This window comes from Primulina huaijiensis, chromosome 11 (genome assembly GCF_012295235.1).
Source record: "Primulina huaijiensis isolate GDHJ02 chromosome 11, ASM1229523v2, whole genome shotgun sequence".
Classification (NCBI taxonomy): domain Eukaryota; kingdom Viridiplantae; phylum Streptophyta; class Magnoliopsida; order Lamiales; family Gesneriaceae; genus Primulina; species Primulina huaijiensis.
Window position 1 is genome coordinate 15050169 of NC_133316.1, and position 22556 is coordinate 15072724.

Consider the following 22556-nt stretch of genomic DNA (forward strand, 5'->3'; position numbering starts at 1 on the left):
TGGCAGCTCCTTCATCAACTACGAATCGTTGGGGAGTGTGCAAGAAATGTTTGCTTGGTTGGATGATGGAGTGTCCATTTTGAGGAGATGTAGAACTTGTGTATGTAAAAATATATATATCTTAAAATATTTAATCAGGTGACATGACTTATCCACTAAAGCATGTGACTTACCTTCTGATGGCAAGACTTCTTCATTAACACATTTGATATCAAACATCTTTTGTCTCTTTGCTTCTGGAAGTATACTAGTTAGTCGACGTGATGTCTCTGCTGGATTTTTTTCCTGTTTTTTTATCTGGACAGATACCTCTTCAAGCTTCTCCTCAATCTTAGTAAATCTTTCATCCACGCATGCTTGCAATTTTGTAAACTTCTCATCTATATAATCTCGAAGTTGGACAAAATAATTTGAGACACTCGGAACCTCTCCAACAAAAGCACTCGGATCAATATGTGTGGAGGTGTGTGGTCGATCTTCATCTTGACGAAGTGGAGGTGATTGTTTGTCATGTGCATCTGCTCTCTGACTTTGCATATCTTCAAAAGATTTTTGCTCTTCTAAGGGTTGATCAACGTTTTCGGGGCTGCTATCTGCATAGCAGTATACATTTTGTCTCTCCGACAACAATGGCATAACTTGAGATAAATTAGGATCTGAATCAGAAAATTGACCATTTGCGATGTATGAGGCTTGTAGTTCCAACTCTGTAGGTGTCAACACGCCAATAACCATTTGTGTATTTCAAATTATAAAATTCCAACACTCAATTATAATTAAATATCTTTGAAATATTAAATAAATTATTGGCAAAATACTCACCATATTTAAACACTCATGTGATGCTTGAACAACTTCATTGTACTTTGGAGATGATTTCACATGCCAATCATTTGAAATTCATCCACACATACGCGGAAGTATCATTTTATATATATCTCTTCGCTTAGCAAACTTCTTTGCAATGCCAGGAATACATTCATATGCAAGAATCTGCATTAAAAAAAATTATAGCCAACTTAATATTAAATAAATTAACTAAATAAATACAAAACAAATAAATATCTTATTTGCAATGGATGAACGAATCCGTTCAAAGTAAACGCTCCATATTCGACAATCTTTTCGTTCTTCTTCTTTTTCTTCAATTTGATTGAAGTTAAATCACGCTTTATACTTTTAAGAACTTCGTTATAAGCTATCGTACCCCAAGGATATTTGTTAAAAAAATCCAAATCCTCCACTAAACTCAAAAGCATGTTGTCAACTTAAGGAACCGTCTTTTGTCGAACTGTCCAAAGAACAGCAACACCAAAGTACAAACATGCTAATTTCAGTTTTTACAAATTTATAGTGCGTTCAGGTGTCTTTCTCATTTCCATTAGCTTTGTCGCCACCTCCTCAATATATACATTTTCATTTCCACAAAAATGTCTATCCCGAAATTGCATCGTCTCTCCAACTTCAGGAAAATCTTCTGAACAATCAAGCCCAGTTATAAGTGCATACTCCATTTTCGAAAATCTCAACGGTCGTTGATTCACAACCATCCACAACTTATCACTAGTAATCTTACATGACTGTCTAGCCATCAAGAACCATATAATCTGACTGGATAAATTGTAATCTCTTACATACTTAATTAAATTACCAAATTGAGTTCCATCAATCATATTTTGCATCTCTGCATCATTGAGGCATTCCTTGATAGTCTCTGATACACTTTTGAAATGAGAGTTTAAACTTAACTTGCATTCAAAGTGATTCTTTCTCAATAACTAAGGTTTCAATTTTACCTACACTCAAAAAAACATAAATGATATAAAAAATATAAATATTTTTCAAACATAAGCAAGAAATACAATGTTGAACACAATTTCTCAACAAAAACACAAATAGTTTATTCATTTATCAGTTACAGATATGTAACAAAGTTTAGGCAAAAACCCAATTCCACAAATCTAACTAAAAGTAAAAACTCTATAAAAATCATATAAAACGATAAACTTACCCAAAATTCTTCTTCTGCCATTTTAATTATAAATGTTAAATGTATGGTTGTTTAAATGGTCCTTGATTAGTGAATTAGACCATTGATTGATGGAAAATTTCAATGGAGCTAAGTGGAGTGTATTCAATTCAGAGTTTTGATGACTTTTTCAAATGATAGACTTTTATGGAATTGATAGATTTTTATTGACTTTTATGGATTCTCACAGATTTATAAACAGATTTATGTGGATTCATGTAGACTTTTTTGCAAGATTTTTATAGATTTTTGTGAAATTTTTTTTTTATAGAATTTTATAAATTTTGTACTTAATTATAATATATTATTTTTTATTAATTTCTTTGAACCAATAATTAATTGACATATATAACATATTCAGTTTGAAATAGTTTTTCAATATTTATATTAATAAATAAATATACTTATTTAAAAATTAAAAGAAGAACGGTCGGTCACCTAAGGAGAAGAAGGAATAATATTGTTAGTTTAACGTCACTCATAAAATACTTATATCAAAGAGAATATTCAAAACTAAGAATTGAACTCATGCAAAAACAATTTTATAAATGATTTACTAAAAAGAAATAAATTAACCTCAAACACAAATAATTTATTAATAATAAATTGTTTAGTTTAACTTGCGGGCTGGGAAAGAGCTATTGCTACGGCATGTATCAAGATTTGATACAGAAATCTAACTTCACAAAGAGTACAAATTAAGGAACATTCGATGACGATCTTTTATAAGATTATATAACATAATTAATTGCTACCAAAGTCAAAACTGGTACCATTACAATCTGCATAATCTCTTAGGAGATAATAGGGTAAAGAAAAGAAGGAAAAGGGAACTCCGGTGCTTACCTCGAAGCATGAACAATCGCAGGAAATTCTGTGAGCTCGAAATGCCACCTGAATTGAACCGCAGCCAAATCGAACATGAATAACAATGAAAACAATCAAATGAAAACTGAAGAGTAAACCTGAAGCGATAAGAAGACGACAATGATCCAAATAGGTGATAGGAGGTAGGAATCCCATAAATATAAGCAAAATCAAACACATACAATAAGATTATGAAAAGGGATCGACGGCGGCTCACCTTCCGTTTAAGATTGTAACGGTGCCACTCAGATTTGTAGTAAAGGTTCTGCTCAGAATCATCGAGGAATTCCTTGTTGCAAGCGTTGCAAGTCAATCTCGGCATCCCTTGCTCTGGTGTCTGATGGCAAACTATGAGATTTCAAAAAACGTTAGGGTTAAAAGAAAATTCTTTTTATAGAATTTTATAAATTTTGTACTTAATTATAACATATTATTTTTTATTAATTTCTTTGAACCAATAATTAATTGACATATATAACATATTTAGTTTGAAATAGTTTTTCAATATTTATATTAATAAATAAATATACTTATTTAAAAATTAAATCATTTAATTCTTACATGTGTATATATGTGGGTTTGTATGGATGTTTGTAAATTTTCTAAAATATATCAGTTGATTAATCTGTAATTTTTAGATTGATAATATACATGTGAAAAGAATATTATTTAGCATTTTGTGGATATAATTTTGTATAAAAATATCATAGCTTATATATTAATTGAAAATGCTATAAAGAATTTTAAAAATCATGGTTGTTGCGAGGCTATTCAATTATTAAGAATTAAGCGACATTTTTTAGATCATCTTTTATTATTTTTGAATATTACATTAATTTGTATAAATCATAAATTAAAAATCACAAAATCAATTCTAGAATTCAAAATTTCATACAATATTAAAATAAAAAATATTAAATGAACAATCAGCCAAAAATTGAAAAATTTGAAAAGGAAAGATGAAAATATATATAGAGATACATTTTGAAAATTTGAGAGAATTATAGAGATAGATGAGAGGAGAGAAGATAAGAAGAGAGGTGATGTGAAGCGATAGAGAGAAAAATAAATAACTTTTGTATGAGTCAGAAGTTTTAAAAATCCATCCAAATCTTTGGGTTGAACCAAATACAATTTTTGACAATTTATGAATGTACCTTAAGCTTTAATGTTTGTATGTTAATAAATTCCATGAAGTTATTAAAAGTCTATTGAAAATTTGAATACATGTAGATTTTTATAGAGTTTTTAAAAATCAATGTTGAATACCACTTGAGTTTTTAAAACTTTATGAAAGTTTATTTTGAATACAATTAGACTTCTATAAAGTATGTAAAAATCTTAATTGAATACATCCAAACTTTTAAAATGTACAAAAATCAATAAAAATCCATAAATCTCCTATATTAAATTTCCCTAAATTTCCTGTTACTCGATGAAATAACTTTGCCTACGGTTGCTGCTCTGAGCTTTGCCAAAGATCGAGGGAACAGACTCAGGGACTCGAAGATTTCCGACGGTTGGGGTTCTGCCGCCGTTGAAAGCTGACGGATTGCGGTGGAAAGGTTGGTCACCAGAATCAACTAAGTATTTGGGAGCCTGGAGGTAATGTGAATCACAAGGTGAGAGACGAATCACTGACAATTTTTATTTTTTATAGATTTCAAAATCAATTATGATTTTTATTTGATTTTTTTGTATTTCTATAGTGGAATTATCGAGAGTATTTGGTATATTTAATCACTGTAATTTGATTGAAGTTTGAGTGTAAATTGTTTGAAGTTTGAGCGCTTCGGATCGAGATCGGCAATGGAAGGATCGGTCGGAGGGGGAGGTTTGGAGAGGGAAAAATCGACTCCATTGTCTTCCTCTAGCAATGTTTCTGCTGTCGCTACTTTCTGGAAAGGTATTTTTGTGTAGATTGTCTTAGTTCGCGAGTTTTACTATCTACTTGGTTTCTGCATTTTTCCAACTGCGATTTGCTTTAATTTTTTTTTTAAATTTCTTGATTTCCGCGATTCCCCGTTCTTTCATGATTAAACTTGAAAATTTTTACAGTAATTTTTTGCTCTCTGATATCCAAGATTGACCTCCCAATTCCCATTTCATCCTTTGCTATTTTTTGACGGATTGGTGTTTTTAAGACTATATAGGTGTCAAATATAGTGTTGCAGCTTGAACTAAAATCGAGATGTTCCTTAGAACAGTAGAAGTTGCCTTTGAGATGATTTTGAAATGTTCTCTTTTTAGTAAGAAACAAAATATAAGTTAGATAAACTATGGATGGATATGACGATCTGCATGCCGATATTCTGAGGAATAAGTTGAGAACCCAACTTGGCTAACCTGTTTCAACGTAATCATATTACACCATTATTGATCTAGACTAATATATGTTGCCACTCAAGTGATAATGAACTTTATGGAGTTTATTACCTGGCAAGATGCATTGCAATTATTCTTTAATAGGAGATGCTGCTTATACCGATACGAAGCATACATGTTTCATTCACCTTGAGAAAGGAAAAAGGTTGATGTTTAAAATGATATGTGTAAATTTTATTACTTGCAGATTTTGATCTAGAGAAAGAAAGGAGCATCTTGGACGAGCAAGGACTGAGAATTGCAGAAAATCAAGAAAACAGCCAGAAAAATCGCCGAAAGCTTGCAGAAAGCACTAGAGGTATTGATTTATCTGATCAACAATTAGATATTTTTCATCATTCTGCGATACATGATTGTGAAAAGTGAAGCTTCAACATTTCAATAAATCAGTGCCAGTTTATTTATGTTATTTTTTCATGCTAACAGTTTTTAAGAAGGCTTCCGATGAAGAGAAGTTGGGGTTGTTCAGTGCATTACTTAAGGGTTATCAAGAAGAGGTTGATAACCTAACCAAGAGAGCGAAATTCGGAGAAAATGCTTTTCTTAACATTTATCAAAAACTTTATGAAGCCCCAGATCCTTATCCACTTCTTACTTCCATTGCGGTCAGTCGCCTTTTCTTAAAGGGTTGTTTTTCATATAGTTAGCTATTCATGTGAATACTATGAGATATTACACTTTTCTCTTTCCTAGAAACAAATATGAAAAAGCCTTGTGCCTTTTTTTCTTTAAATGTGCCAAATTTTCAAACGAATTCCTGTTAAGATACTATGATCTGCAGACAATAAAAAATGCAATTTTAGTTTTATTAGACTGTTTATAGAACAATGTATAGTTAACGTGGCTCTGAAAATAACCATAGCTTTTTACAACTTTTGCAAAGCTTTTGAACCAAGCTCTTCGAGATTGTTTAAGCCATGTAAGGAATATCCGAGCTTGCAAACTTTGTTACAGCCGATTACCTCTTCAAATCCTTGTGGTAAACTCATAAAATCTTCCTCTTCTAAGACTCCATATTGGAAAGTGTGCTTTATGATCACTGAGTGAGTCTACAATTTCCCATGTCCCCTTTTTCCTCAAAGCCTGCATCTTTTCCGTCATTGTTGATTTCTAGTCACGTTTATTGAGTTCTTCCTAAATGTTTCTTGGTACAAACAAGTTGGAAATTTTGGATATAAAGGCCGCATGTATTTTTGAAAGCTTACCATAAGATATATATTTGGAGATTGGATGATCGGTAGAGGAGCGTTTTCCTTTCCTATTAGCTATAGGAATATCAAGATTGTCTATTGGGTTTTTAGGACTAGATACGATATTAGGCTTGGAAAATTCATCAGGACAGGGAATGCTAGTTGATGAAGAAGTGTCTAGAGTACCTGAATTTTTTCTAGGTTCACTGCCAGGGTGTTAGATTGAGCTTGGGCTAAAGGAGTAGTGGGATATCTACTCTTTTGATGATTCTTTCTCCTTGTGTAGACATGAAACTATAGATTTTGTACCTTAGGAATTTTAGGTACTACTTCTCCCCATATGATAGAGTTAGCAATGCCAACAAAATGGTATTAGGAATAACAATTTCATTTTCGTTATCACGATTCACAGGTTTCTGTATAAGTAAATTGGTGGGAATAATGTCCCAAAAAATTTCTGACTCTTTGGTTCTTCCCAGGAGAGAAATTTTGTGAAAGTCTGGTTGATGTTCAAGGAAAGTAACATCCGTAGTTATTATAGTCTTCCTAGTCTTTGGATTAAAACACTTGTAGCCTTTCTTGTTTGGTGCATAACCATCAAAATACTTTTTTCAGCCCTTGGATCTAATTTGGAGTGTCCTTTACTTGATAAATGGACATAGCATCCAAATAATCTAGGAGGCAGATATGATATTATACGTGTTTTCGGAAAATATTGCTCAAGTCAATTTAGGGGTGTATTATAGTTCAAAACACGAGTAGACATTCTATTTATCAAATATGATGCAGTTAAAATAGCTTCTCCCCATAGGTTTAGGAACATGCACAGAAAACATAACTGCACGAGCAACTTCAAGTCGGTGTTTATTTTTACGCTCGACAATACCTTTTTGCTGAGGTATATTAACACAAGTAGATGAATAATGAATGTCATTTTCTTTCAAAAAGTTCCCAAGACTTCTTTAAAGTACTTTATTTTGTGATCGATATGAAGAATTCCTATTTTTCTTTGAAATCGATCTTCTATCAAAGTAAAACTTTTAATTAAAATTCCATCTTCAAACTTTTTGCTAATTAAATAAATCCATTTATATGGATATGATCATCAATAAAAGTCACCAACCATCTTTTACCGGACAACGTATTGATTTTTGAGGGACCCCAAACATCACTAAAAAAGTCTTGAAGCTGATAAGGTTTTGAGGGATAAACAGTTATGTGACTTTTTGATAAATGCAGTTTTCACAACAAAACTTAGAACAATCCATTGCTAAAGCATAATCTGATCCTTAACAGAGATCAAACTAGTAATACTAAGACCTTTGTTGTCTTTAATTTTATATTCTGAATCTTCAGATTAATAAAGGTCATCTATCAGTTTAGCACTTGCAATCGTCTTCCCTGAGCTCTGTTCCTGGAAAATACAGTGAGATTCAAAGAAGTGGCGCTACATTTATAACCTTTAGATAATTTCCAAACTGATAGAAGGTTACATGCAAGTTTAGGGATATGAAGAATATATTTATGAGAGAAAGTGTTAGATACATAACCGAACCTTTACCGGCTATCGGATATTATGGACATCTGCTGTACGGATTTTTTCATAACCATAGCAAGGGGTGTAAGTACTAAAAAAATGAGGAAAACTTGTCATATGATTGGGAGCCTGAATCAATAATCCAAGGGGTCAAAAAATGACATGTAAGGGTTGTTTAGTGACTTTAGTCCTACCTGTTTGCGCAAGGGAAGTATTAGGAGTACCCGAAAGTCCTGAGTTGGATTTTAGTAGCTTTAGAAGGTGATCCACCTGCTCTTTGTTAAAGGGAACAGTTTCAGCTTCATGGGCAGCAGCAGGTGGACGATTGAATCTGCCCTCACACGATCCTTTCCAGTTTTCTTGGTTACCATGAATCTTCCAGCAGTTCTCCACTGTATATTGTGGTTTATTTCAACGCTCAATTCATATACCTGATATTGATTACGCAAATCAGAATACATTTGATTAACATTCACCAAAGCTCCTTAGCCGTGTGGTACCACAATTGGAGCTTATATCTTTCTTCATAGAATTCACCAACCACATTACCATAGAATTTTTGGCATCCCATGTCGGGTAGGTTGGATCCTCGATCCCGGGCTCCTGTTTTTCACCTGTCAAATAACCGATTTTCCCCTTCCACGAATATACATTCGCTCATATTAGAACCAACACAGAAAATTTTCTCCATTTGATTTTATGGTGGTAATATGAATGGAGTGAGATTCCAATGTGGGTGGCTGGGATGTAGTGGCCTTTAGCATATTCATGGATTGCTCAGAAACAGCTTCAGACATGTGGGATAGATGCTGATCTTTGGGCGGCTGTAACTATGATTTGAGCGCACGTGGATGTAATAAGGGTTGGGTTACGGGCCACACTGTCGTATTAAGGTTTGGAAGGCTAGGGCTTTTGCTCTAAGAGGATCAGCGTGTCGATGATGCCATATTAGAGAATATACGAATGGAAGAGTTAATTTTATTCTATCGAAAAGTAAGAGTACAATGTAAATTATATAATGATACAAGATAACTATTCTAGGAAACTACAAACTGACAAGAAATGATTCTAGGAAACTAAATCGGTCAAAAATCAAATTCTACTGATACACCATCCTATCAACTATTCTGAATGTTGAGAGAAATAGAACAACTTAGATTTGAGAATAAAGAACACATATTTTCTCTACGTTTTCCATAAAAATTGGTACAACTGCTGCGTAAATTTATAAAATAGACATCCAATTAAATTAACTAAGTAATCCTAATTTCTTGACTGAAGGAATAGAATATTATTGTTTCCATATACTAAAAACATTCCTATTTCTTCTTCACTGAATATGATATCGTATGTTCCAAGTTCCAACACTTCCATAGCAGTGGAATACTGGATGCAACATTATATATTGCACTGGAATATGATGGCTGTCTATTTATATACATTCTGAAATTCTGACACACACAAAACTTACTCTTAGTCGTGTTTCTTCGGTCTATGTATCTCCAAATTAAGGATTTAGTGAAGTTGCAACCACGAACTTTTTCTATTTGAAACTACTTGTTCCACCTTAGAATGCATGCGTGAGTTTGTGTATGTGTGAGTCTATATGTGTATATGTATATATGTAATTATGTACAAAAAATCAAGAAAATTGTGTCTGCTTCTTGAATTAAACTTACTTTTAATACCAGTTGTTTAGCATGTGGCTCATATATGCCAAGCAAGGATTAGAAGGTACAAGCAAGCTCTTTCTTGATTAGAAATCTCTTCCTCCATGCAGTGCATGGATACACCACAAATCAGCAAAGTGCAGTGTTCAAGACTTGTAATACTTGAATTTTCATCTGACATGTCATCTGACATGCCCTAGTCGAAAATTAAATTGAAAGAATGCTGATATTTTTTATGGCAAACCAACATACTAATAAGATTACATCTCAGTTTTCCCTCTTCTGTCAGTACCTTTTACTAGTTTGGTACTCGAGATATGCGCTGCCCTGACCCCTTATTGTTGTATTTCAGAAACTCCATTCAAATTCAACATTTTTTATTCACATGTGTTCACAACCAAATACATCTTAAAGTAAACGAAGCAAGACAATAATGAGATCAAATGGGAGCAATAAGTTGATGAAGCAGTGTAAGAGTGAAAGGGGATGTGACAAAAACATGAGAGAGGGAGGGTATTATGGATCCAAACCACCCCAGTACGCAAACGGATCAAGATGCAAAGCCCGGGTACATAATTTAACAACGATTCAGCCATGGAAGATTCTAGAACAAAGAGTAGGGAAATCTGCAAAGATTGATTCAATCTTAAGTTACTTTCCATTTTTGCCATAAATGGCATTATTTCAGGATTTAAGAATGCATTAAGCCACGCCCTTCATAAATAAACGATGTTAGGGGGTGCCAAAACGAGGTAATTTAATTCGATTCTGGGAGGATGTTTGGGAGGGTGAGTTATCGTTTAAATTACGTTTTCCATCTTTGTTTCGAATTTCCAGTCTTGTTAACAAACCAATTAGTCATTTCGTACAAATCGTCATTCTTGGGGGTAGTTCAACTTTTATTTGGGATGTGAGATTTCGAAGAGCTTTTACAGAGGGTGAGCTTCTTGAGTTTACAAATCTGTTGACAGTTTTAGATAGAGTCAAATTGCAGGAAGGGGCTAATGACATTAGAGTGTGGTTGGGGGACGCTTCGGGAATTTTCTCGGTGAAATCTTTTTACGATTCTTTCTTTCAAAACTCTTGCTCTACATTTTTTAATTTTCACAAAAGCATTTGGAAAGTTCCTGTCCCACAGAAGATCAGGATTTTTTCATGGATCGTTACCTTGGGAAAGTTACCGACATGTGATTACGTGCAGAGAAGGTGGAAGAACTGTGCTTTACGACCACAGTGGTGTTGCCTATGTCGAAAACATGAAGAAAGTCAAGATCAGATACTGTTACATTGTTCATTCGCAGCAGGTATTTGGAATAAAGTGCTAACAGAGCTGGAATTTCAATGGGCTGTGCCAAGACAAGCAAAAGATTTATTTCATGACAACTCGTGGTATCCGTTTGAGAGAAAATTCAGAGAGTTTTGGTTTATTATCATTCATGGCATATTGTGGACAATTTGGTTGGAAAGGAACAAGAGGTTATTTGAAGATGTTTCGGAGTCAACTGATCAAGTGTGGGAGAGAGTTAAATTGAGGGTCGCCACTTGGACTGTCAATATTCTTCAATATTATCATCTAAGTGTCTCCGATATGTGTAGGGATTGGAAATTAGTATGGTCTTGAGTTTTGTGTTTTGTTGCGATTAAACGGGTTTATTCTAAAACTGTATTGTAAGATTGTAGCGGATTACTCATCCGCACATATGATGTAACTAATTCCTAAATTAATAAAATTTGTTTCTTATCAAAAAAAAAAAAAGATCCATCTCACAAGCTCATAACAAGTTGGTATTATAGACAGGCGTTATGGGAGATTTACAGGCACTCCAACAACAACTGATGAGCCTTGCCGATTTGTTCAAGGCCAATATTGAAGAACAAGATCGTCGACAACCGAATCTGGAGCAACGACTTGAAGAACTGGCCGCCTCCCAAGCATCTATGAGCCGCAGGAACAAGAAGGAAAATAATGGATCATCGAGGTCACATTCCCATGAATCCCGCTCATCTAAGGACAACGGAGGAATGCGCCTATTCATGCCCAAATATTCCAAGATAGATTTTCCCCAATTTGATGGCTTATCTTATCCTCTCAGTTGGATTAGCCCGATGTGAGCATTTCTTCTGCCATCAACATACATCAGAGGAAGTCTTCAAAGAATACTGTCACTTGAGATTTGGGCCTCCAATACGCTCAAACAAATTGGGTGACTTATCCAAATTATACCTGAATCGCTTGGTCTTGGAATACATACGACGATTTGAATAATTATCTGCCCGAGCCTCTTCTCTCAACAGCGAGCAATAGGTTAAAATTTTCATTAACGGGCTACAGGAGCACATTTCAATTGAGGTGTAAATTCATCTGCCCAAAGATTTGACAACAGCAATGGGCTTGACCCGATTATTTGATAGGCGCCCAGGAGCAAGGCGATCTGAATTTACACTTTCCACTAAGCGACCCAACTCCACAACTCGCCCATCGTTCATTTAGCAATTGAGCAGATCCGAGATGGAGGAGCGACACACCAGAGAGTTGTGTTTTAATTGTGACGAACTCTTGGTCCCAAGGCATCGATGCAAGAGGTTATTCCGTCTGGAAATGATCGATGCCAACACTACTTATGATGAGGGCGAACCAGAAGAATCAAACACGCTGAGCATCTTTATTAATGCAATTTATGGAGTTCCATAGTTCCAAACCATGCAAGTAAAAGGACGTATCCAATCATCAACCCTTCTCGTTCTTGTTATTTTGCTGCACCCATTGCTTCCTTGATGCCGAGATTGGGGCTAGAAATTACACAGAAGGGAAATCTGACAGTGAAGGTGGCAAATGGCAAGCAACTGTGTGTGCACATGCATATGTGGCGGTACCTATTCAGTTGGAAGAACACCTATTCCTCGTTGACTTCTTTTTGTCCTAACACTGAGAGAATTGATGCTGTCATGGGTGTCAATTGGTTTCGAACTCTCGGAAGTATCACATGGGACTTCGATAGAATGAAGATGGAATTCTTTGTGAGGGAGAACATGTTACATGGAAAGGAGAACCCACTCTTACATCCACAACCAGAAACCTTTCAACCAAACTCTCGGAGGGACATTTCATTCCCAATTACAATATATTTTAGAGGAATATAACAGCTTATTTGAGGAATCGCGAAGACTACCTTCACCTCGGGGATTCAGCCGCAAAATTATACTCGTGCAAGTGACAGATCCTATCGGTATCCCATGCACTAAAGGATGAAATAGACAAACAATGTGCCGACATGCTGGAAAAGTGAATCATTCGATCCAGTTCATCTCATTTTTCTTCGCTGGTTTTGCTGGTTTAGAAATCCTATGAATCATGGTGTTTATGCGTTGATTGTCGATCGTTGAATGCAAAGAAAGTGAAAGACAAATTTCCCATTTTAGTTATGGATGAATTATTAGAATAAATTCATGACACCAAGTACTTTACCAAGCTGGACCTCCGTTCCGGATATCATCATATTCTAATGGATACGGCGAGTATCGAGATGACTGCATTCCGCACCCATCATGGCCATTTCGAGTTCATGGTCATGCCATTTGGCCTTACCAACGCCCTCTCCACATTTCAGGCCCTCATGAACGCCATTTTTAGCCCGTTTTTTGAAAAGTATGTGCTAGTCTTCTTTGATGATATTTTGATTTATAGCACAACGTGAAGCGATCATTCACATCACCTTCAGGAAGTGTATGCCATTCTGAAACAACGACACTTATTCTTGAACAAATATAAGTGCTCGTTTCTCAAAAACAAGTTTCTTTTTTGGCGCATGTGGTTTCCAAAGTCGGGGTGAGCGTGGATAAAGGAAAAATATCAGCCATTATCCAATGGCCTCAACCCATGACTGTTCGAGCACTCAGAGGCTTCCTTGAGTTAGCGGGCTACTATCGAAAGTTGGTATTGCTGCCCATTAACCAACATGCTGAAGAAACAGGGCTTCTCATGGTCCGGAGACAGCTTACGTGCCTTTAACACTCTGAAGAAGGCACTAGCATCAACCCCTGTGCTGGCCCTTCCTGACTTCTCTGTCACTTTTATAGTGGAGTGTGATGCATCATAATCTAGGCTTGGAGCTGTCCTGCAACAACAAGGCCAGCCCATCGCATTTTTCAGTAGCTCCCTTGCCCAACGTCACAACAAACTACCAGTATATGAAAAGGAGTTGATTGGACTCACCAAGGCGGTACGACATTGGCGGTCTTATTTTTGGGGAAGCTCTTTTATAGTCTGCACAAATCATTATGCATAAAATTCTTGTTGGAGCAACGCATTTCAACTTCAGCACAACAACATTGGATAAGTAAATTAATGGGGTATGATTTTAAGGTAAAGTATCGCGCAGACAAATCCAATATAGTAGCTGAAGCTCTCTCGCGTCCAAATGACGATGAAGGTTGCTTGATGGCCATTTCAAAACCTCACTGGGACTTTGTGGCTGCAGTTCGAGAAACACAGTCCACCAATCTTGAAGTTCAGCACATAGTCCATGAACTTATGCGTGGTGATGTGCTAGGACCATGGGAATTCCAGGATGGCATCTTAAGGTTCAAGTCCAAGATTTACCTTCCCCCTCACACAACTCTAACAGCACCCATTGTGGCCATGATAAATGAGAGTTTCCATGAGAGGCCGTGATTTCTATTGGCCAGGCATGAAGCGACATGTTCAGGATTTCGTCTCTAATTGTTCTACTTGCCAGCGCAACAAAACTTAAGCTTTGAAGCCTGTAGGACTCCTACAGCCCTTTCCAACTCCTCATTACATTTGGGCAGATATCTCGATGGATTTCATAGAAGGACTGCCATGCTTGCAAGAGAAGAATGTCATTTTGGTGGTCATTGATCGTTTTTCAAAATATGCTCACTTTCTACGACTCACCCATCCTAATACAGCATTTTTAGTGGCCAACATTTTTTTTTGAAAACATTTTTAAACTCCACGGATTACCGGAGACAATCGTAAGCGATATGGATGCAACTTTCACAAATGCTTTTTGGCAGGAACTCTTCAAGTTGAGTGGAACAAAATTGTGCTTTAGCTCAGTCTATCACCCTCAATCCGACGGTCAAACTGAGGTGGTAAATCGCATTGGAAATGTACTTGCGCTGCTTTACATGGGATTATCCACATAAATGGTTTGAGTGGCTAGCACGGTCTGAATTCTGCTATAACACTAGTTTTCACACGACTCTCAGGGCTACCCCTTTCGAAGTAGTTTATGGTTGCAAATCCTTAGTCTCTTGTCCTAAATCCCAGGCCAAGCACGCACTGCAGAGGCCGATCATGCGTTGCAACAAAGTGACCAGCTTCTACACCAACTCCGTGATCGCCTTTTACAAGCACACAATGTCATGAAACTGAATTATGATGCCAAACATCAAGACGTCACCTTTGAGATAGGGGACTATGTACTCCGAAAGCTTCCAACATATCGCTAGCAGAGCACCGCACCTCGTAGCAATACCAAACTGTCTCCTCGCTACTTTGGGCCGTTTAAAGTATTAGAAAAGGTGGAACAGGTAGCATATCAGCTACAGCTACTTGCAGATTCCAAAATCCACCCAGTTTTCTACGTCTCCAAGTTATAGAAATTCAAGAGCGGACCATTCTCCAACCCAGTCCTACCACCAGCCCCAACAACCGAGTCACAACTTTCACCCAGGACCATCTTGGACGCACTATACAACAAGGCAGAACTGAAATTTTAGTCCACTGGGATTGCCACCCTTTTGCGGAAGTTTCATGGGAAGATAAAGAGACGTTCACTGTTCAGTTTCCCTCCTTCGTGCTTGAGGTCAACCACGATCTCCAGAAGGGGACAAATGTCATGGATCCAAACACATCAAACTAGCCCAGTATGCAAACGGATCAAGATGCAAAGCCCAATGACATAATTTACCAACCATTCAGCCACGGAAGATTCAAGAATAAACAGTAGGGATATCTGCAAGGATTGATACGATCTTTAGTTACTTTCCATTTTTTCCATAAATGACATAATATCAGGATGTAAGAATGCATTAAGCCACGCCCTTCTTAAATAAGCGATGACTATTTTTTTTGTATTTAAACTACTATACTAATGAATAAAATGATATCTTGAATTCCAAATAATTACTGCACTAAAGAGATCGAGGGGTTCTATCAAGGAACGAGCCCTTAAAGATTATTCGAAGATAGGTAAAAGGGGCAGAAAAATTCTCAAACCTATCTCGGAGCTCAACGATCGATCTATCCATCGTCCTATAACTAGATTTATCTCACAAGCTCATAACAGAGGGATGGAAAGTAAGGATTTCTATGTCGTAGTGGGCTGCGGTTGGGATTTTGATCATTCTGAATTATTCGAAATTCATTGAGTTTACTAAAATTATATTTCAACGTGGATAAAATAGTAGTGACATAACAATGTATTTTTTGTTCTGTTATAAATTGTTGCTAAGCAAAAACATAGTGATCGTGAATATATTCAGACAATATTGTGTTCATATTTTTTTTTATTGTTTTATTTGACTTTTAGTTTATGCAAAAAACAGCCACAATTGCTTGGAATTATCATTTCTTGTTTCTCTATTTTGTTGTATTCACACTTAATTTCTTTCTAAGATGAAATGTATGTCAGTGAATGAATTCACCAAGTGTTATCAAAGAGATACATGATCCTAACAGTGTCTTTTTACCGATGATGATTGTTGGGTAATGGCACTGCAATACCTTGTTTATTTAAATTTAGTAATACTGATTGCTCATGACAATTTACCCTTTCTCAGTGTTACTCACTTGGGCGATGGAAGGTTATCAACATTTTGTGCATGGTTTTATTGTAGTTCATCTCTTTGCTTTAATTGAGCAGGAGAAGGATGCCATAATGTTTGAAGTGGAGTCAGCAAACAAAAAGATGAAAGTTGAGCTTGAGGAATTCCGCACCGAGGCAACTCATCTGAAAAATCAACAAGCTACAATAAGAAAACTCGAAGAGCGCACCCGCCAATTAGAACAACAGGTGATCAGTATATGTTGACTTTTGCTGGTATCAATTGCTATATTTTATTGTCATGCATGAGCGTGACACGAGACATTGAAAATGGACTCACTAATAATGATTATGTTCAATGTACGTCCTTCCTTGGGGGATAGGCTTTGGTTTGTTGGGTAAGAACTGAGTGGAAAACATTTTTTGTGCTTGCTTTTCTATAGAAATCTCAAACCGGTCTTTGATAACTCTGGTCCGACAAGTAGACTGATATATGACCTCTTGGGTGGGGCCAAAATGAGGGGAAAAAAAGCCTTAAAACTGACTGGACTAAGATATGTAAGCAATATTATGGAATAAAACAAATGTTGTGATAGTTTGAGAAATGTTAAAACTGTGGGGCATGGATAATTTATTTATCTATTCATTTAATTTATTTACGTGTTTCCTCCCTACAATTAATGAGATAATTTCAAACTTATGGGCTGCTTTTGCAGTCTTCTCCTGTTTGGGCCTAATGCATGGCAAACTCTGCTTGTTTCTGTAGTATTTATCGTGTACTATTGACATGCTTAAGCATTGGATGTTTGTTCGACGTCATGCAATTAGCAATTGAATGCAGACAATGTAAATTGTCATGTTTATGCGAATGCTGCTTTGACCAACACTGCATGTTATTGTTTTAGATGGAGGAAAAAGTGAAAGAAATTGTCGAGATTAAGCAGCGGAACTTGGCGGAAGAGAATCAGAAAACCATGGAGGTTCTTAAAGAAAGGTGATGTATTCACTGTTGACAATGAGGACATAATGTTACCAATAATTTTCTATTAACAAGGTGTTAGTTCCTTGAGGGAAAGAAAATTGTAGACTTCATTTTATGGTCTAATCACGAAAATGACATTGCACGCCCTTATATTGGTGCAGGGAGCGAATGTTACAAGATCAATTACGCCAAGCTCAGGAAAGTGTTTCTACGATGCGGAAACTGCATGAATTTGCTCAGAGTCAGTTATTTGAGCTTCGTGCCCAATCAGGTCCATCCCCTTTACATGTTAGCCGATCGTGAATTTGTCATGTATTCTTTTTATAAATGTTACTCGTGTAATGCTATCTCAGAGGAGGAGAGAGCAGGAAAGCAATCAGAAGTAAATCTTTTAATGGATGAAATAGAGCATGCTCAAACCCGTCTTCTAAGTCTTGAAAGGGAGAAGGTGCGATGGCATGTCCTGCTTAATGCTCGTACTTATTTGCTACGACTGTTGCTTATTTTTGCTTGAACTTTATTTAATGTCATTTTTTCTAGCACATTGACAAGGGAAAGAGAGAATTTCTCAGGATACGTTTCTAGTTGTTTAAACCAGTGGTTAGTGAAGCTTCTAAGCATTTGGGCGGTTTCACTAGAAATCACATTTTTCCGTAGTTGGTGGATAAAAATAGAAACCTCTAGGCTTGGGCTACATTTCTATATTTTATCATTTTATGTATTCGATTATGTTTTTTCAAAAAAGAAAATTTACTGTAGCAGTTTAATTGTATAAATTTTGTTAGGTGATTGATCTTTTAATATTTGATTGGTTATTTATACAGTTAAGGATACATTAAAAGTACTCATAATACTGGGAGATGTAAAAGTGGGTTTTCAAGAAATGAGATGGTACTGTTGTTTTTCTTCTTAAAAACAGGAAAATGATTTTAAAATAGATAAAAAAACAAAGCCTAGGAGTTTCTGTGTTTTTACTTTGGAGATTATCTTTGATTAGAGTCATGTAAGAGAAATGCTGCTAGCCAGTCTCATAGCTTGGTCGAGTTTATTTTAACCAGTTATGCATTCAGGGGTTAATTATATTTCAGTGAGACTTCTCCCTGTTTTTTTGCATCATGACTACCTTCTACCTCCAAATTTGACTCCCCTGTTTTTTGTATATTTTCATAATGATGATTTACACAAGCTCGCATTGTTAAATTAGATACAAGCTAAATTTTCTCTCATGTGTGATATTTACCGCTTTCCGCTTCAACTTTTCATAAAAGCTTGATTTGAATTCTTCACGTTAAATGTAATGTCATCAGTTGATAATTGTGTTGGCATTTTCTGACCAGGGTCTCTTACAGTCGCAGTTACACACAGCTAACCAAGAGAGTGGACAAGAAAAAAGGTATAGAGCAGCAAATAGAGTATTAGCATTGAATTCTTTTTTCTTTCTTTTCTTTCTCCATAACTGCTAGTATGCATTCTGCAAATATATTGTATCTTAAGTACCTGTTTTTGCTGGTGGAACAGTTCATTAAGCTGGCAATTGGTATAGTTATTACTGCTGCATATAAATGTACATAGATGGTACTTGAACTCAACTGTTGAGTAAAATTTTAAACATGCATAATGTTTTATTTCAAAAAATATGTTTGATTAGGTTAAGTTCGGCGCATGCTAGTTATAATCAATTTTGACTGCTAAACTGGCAGATATGATAACTTGTATATTCACATCTTTTCTAGAACATCTAAATTTCCTTTTAGTTCTCTGGAAAATATTAACCCACACCAGAAACTTGAGAAGGGATATGGCAGAAGGTGAAGTCATAGTATTATGTTGAATGACCAAGGGAAAAAAGCGTATATGGTTAGATATAATCTAAAATAAGGCTAAAAGGAAACATATGAATCAATATGGAGTAAGGGCTGTGTACTAAATGTCTATTTCTCTTCTGATTAAGACAAAAAGCTGCTGATTTTTACTTGTGTTTGATTTATAGTTCTTCTTTTTATTTCTGCAGTGATAAGTTGGATACAAATGCTATGCTTGAGAATTCTCTAAGTGCGAAGGAAAAGATCATTTCTGACTTGAATATGGAACTTCACAATCTAGAGACCACACTATCGAATGAGCGTGATGTTCATTTGAATGAGCTTAAGAAGTTGAAGGCTTTGATCAATGAAAAGGTAATTATTCTTATTTATTCAATGAAATTCTTATTGCGAGTGTCCTAGGCAGTGCTATCCATGATATATACCATGAGCTTAAGAAGTTGAAGGCTTTGATCAACGAAAAGGTAATTATTCTCATTTATTCAATGAAGTTCTTATTGCGAGTGTCCTAGGCAGTGCTATCCATGATATATACCATGTAGAATCTCTTCATACAGAGATAATGGCTTACGGTTCATATTTCTGAACCCAGAAAAACATAGAAGTCCTTCAACAGACCAAACCTAAAAGCCAAAAGTTTTTGGTTTCTTGTTTTCCTCTGGAACTTTTTAAATGACATTTTATTCAGAGACAAATGAAGATTGTGAAGTTTCTTTAAGGTCATTTGAACTATTTTGAGTGAGTTAGTCAAGATTTGTAATTGCAATTTGAATACCTGTTACAATCAGTTAAAATTGCTTGAAAGCTTCTATAGGCGGTCTGAGGCTATCCGGCGGGCGAGCATGCGGAGAAAGTGATGGAGGCGGTTAATGATTTTAAAATTCTAGTCAACTGTCAACGACAAATAATTTTAAAAATCAAAGTCAATCAATTTAAAAAACTTTAGTTATAATAAAAAGACGTCTCACTCTCTTTTGTATTTATTTTTGGTTTCACCTGCCTCAAACAGCCTCCAGGCGCCGCCGCCATCAGCCACCACCTTATTTATCTTGTTAGTTTGCATTTATATATTTATTTACACTTTATTTAGATTGTATTATATTGTGTGAAGAATTTTTTATGCATAAACATTATTTAATTAAATATATGACAAGAAAAATGATGATTATTTATAATTACCTATAAAAAATTGCTAAAAAAATTCAACCGCCTACCTAGGCGGCTGAGGCGGTAGGCGGTCACTGGCCGCCCCATCATTTACAACATTTTTATTTTCTATATGTTTGTTCCACTTCAGTTTTTCACAATCTCCACTACACTGCTATTAGCTGTCGAATTTTCATCTTTCCTTTCTCAGAGCATAACATCTCCATTTAAAATATTTGTTATTCTCTACTTTAACTTGGTATCTGGTATAATTTTCCTTCTATTACTAGTACTTAGCTTGATTGTTAATTTGTTGCAGCTTTATTTTCATCTTACTTTTGGCTTGTAAACTCCTAGGATCTTGAGTTAGAGGAGATGAAGAAAGAGATCCAGGCAAGGCCAACAGAAAAATTAGTCAATGATTTGCGGAAGAAAGTAAAGATTTTACAGGTGATGCACATTTTTCTTATTTGGGCCGAGTGAAGTGAGAGTACATATATGCAGGCTTGAGAACATAATTGGTTGAGGCAAGTATTTTATCTTATTGTGCACTTGGAAATCTAAAAACTCAAACTTTATACAGGATCCTAAACACAAACTTTCAGAATTTTATGGACATTTTTCAGATGAAATGATACTGGTTCTATAGGATGTGTTATGAACCCAAAGAATCGATAGTAACAATTTATACTAGATGTAGAACGAAACAAGAAGATTTTTTATTCAAAATAACATTAAGGGTTCCTTAAAAAGTAATGACCAAACCTTTAAAAGGAAATGGCCCCAACTTGCAAAGCTAGACACCACTCTTAACAAAAAATTTCTACTCTACTTAAACTATTAGCTACCCCCGTTTTACAAGCCTACACGAATCCTTCTAGAAACCTAGATTGGTCAAGCCCACAGTCACCCCTAAGCCCAAACCATAACAATACTTCTCTTTCAAAATTAGCCTTGTCCTCAGGGCTAGGAAGTTGGAAATTAACTCCTGATTTGCTCCTTCCCTAGCGCATGTTGCTCTTGCTCAATATCAGTTGGCACATCTTCATCCTCCTCCAAAATTGTAATATGTGAAGATTTAGCGGGACATTAATGTTAGGGCTGCTATTCCCTCCACAGGCCGTACTTCCTCCCCCTCCCTGAGAAGTGTTGGGCGCTGCTATCGTTCCTATTTCCCTTCATCGCGTTGTGTCCTAGACGAGCCGAGCTCGAGCCTAAACTCTTAATGCCCTTGCTCGAGAAATGCCAACAATTCATAAGGATTTAATGCTTTCCTTCCACCATATCATCTTATGAGCTCTTGGGTAAATCTTTCTTACGTGATATCAGGTATTCGTTTCTTCACCCATCGACACCAATGAATAGCCCCTCGTTCCTTACATATGACAACTATTGGAACTTTATTGGTTTGTGGGGAGTCTTGAATCTCAAAATATTGCTTAGCCTTTGATAGCCATCCAATAGGATTGTCCTCCTCAAAACACAGTCTTCCTTGCCAATTTTCCTTTCACATCATCCTCAACAGCTTGTTTTACACATTCTCCTCCACCCCTGATGCAGGAATTCTCCCCTCGTGTTGCAGGTCTCCATACCCATGTTCCCTGAAGGTACCCCAAAGTCCCCTTGGATGATTCTCTCCACCAAGGGTTTCATTTGTAGCAATGATGATCAATGTCAACGTATTCTCCATTGACTCAATCTTCGCCGCACTTTTGGTTGTTGCCATGTCTCCTTTCCCATCTTCGGATCCGGCAGGTCGGACCAATTGTTTCGAATCCAAAGAAACAGTAGTAAAAATGTATACGAGATGTAGAACTCAAGAAGAAGATTTTTATTCGAAGTAATAATGAGGGTTCCTTACGAAAGTAATGACCAAACCTTTAAAAGAAAGGTTTTGAAGGAAATGGCCCTAAGAGATGGAAGAATATCCCAACAAAATATTTTTTGTACTCTTTCCCTAGCAAAGCTAGATACCACTCTTAACAAAATAATTATACTCTACCTAAACTATTAGCTCCCCCCTTTTTATCCTCATACACGAATCTTTCTAGAAACCCTAGATTGGACAAACCCACTATCACCCTTAAGCCCAAATCGTTATAGGATCATTGTTCACGTTACTTGGAAATCTGTATC

At 36.0% G+C, this 22556-nt stretch overlaps 1 protein-coding gene across 2 annotated transcripts in view; it reads left to right on the forward strand.

The window, feature by feature from the left end:
* Positions 1 to 4317: 4317 nt before the first annotated feature.
* The window catches only part of LOC140987805 (protein CASP), a 34430-nt gene continuing 16191 nt past the window's right edge, over positions 4318 to 22556 (forward strand). Inside the window, exons 1-11 of one of the 2 annotated variants that reach the window (XM_073456467.1) lie at positions 4318 to 4518; positions 4657 to 4802; positions 5469 to 5579; positions 5708 to 5886; positions 16569 to 16718; positions 17375 to 17463; positions 17613 to 17722; positions 17805 to 17899; positions 18789 to 18844; positions 19463 to 19628; positions 20778 to 20870. In XM_073456467.1, the coding sequence (XP_073312568.1) occupies positions 4706 to 4802; positions 5469 to 5579; positions 5708 to 5886; positions 16569 to 16718; positions 17375 to 17463; positions 17613 to 17722; positions 17805 to 17899; positions 18789 to 18844; positions 19463 to 19628; positions 20778 to 20870 (1146 nt within the window). In that variant the 5' untranslated portion in view covers positions 4318 to 4518; positions 4657 to 4705. The remainder of the gene's footprint in view (positions 4519 to 4656; positions 4803 to 5468; positions 5580 to 5707; positions 5887 to 16568; positions 16719 to 17374; positions 17464 to 17612; positions 17723 to 17804; positions 17900 to 18788; positions 18845 to 19462; positions 19629 to 20777; positions 20871 to 22556) is intronic. The other variant, XM_073456466.1, reaches the window with a different exon arrangement.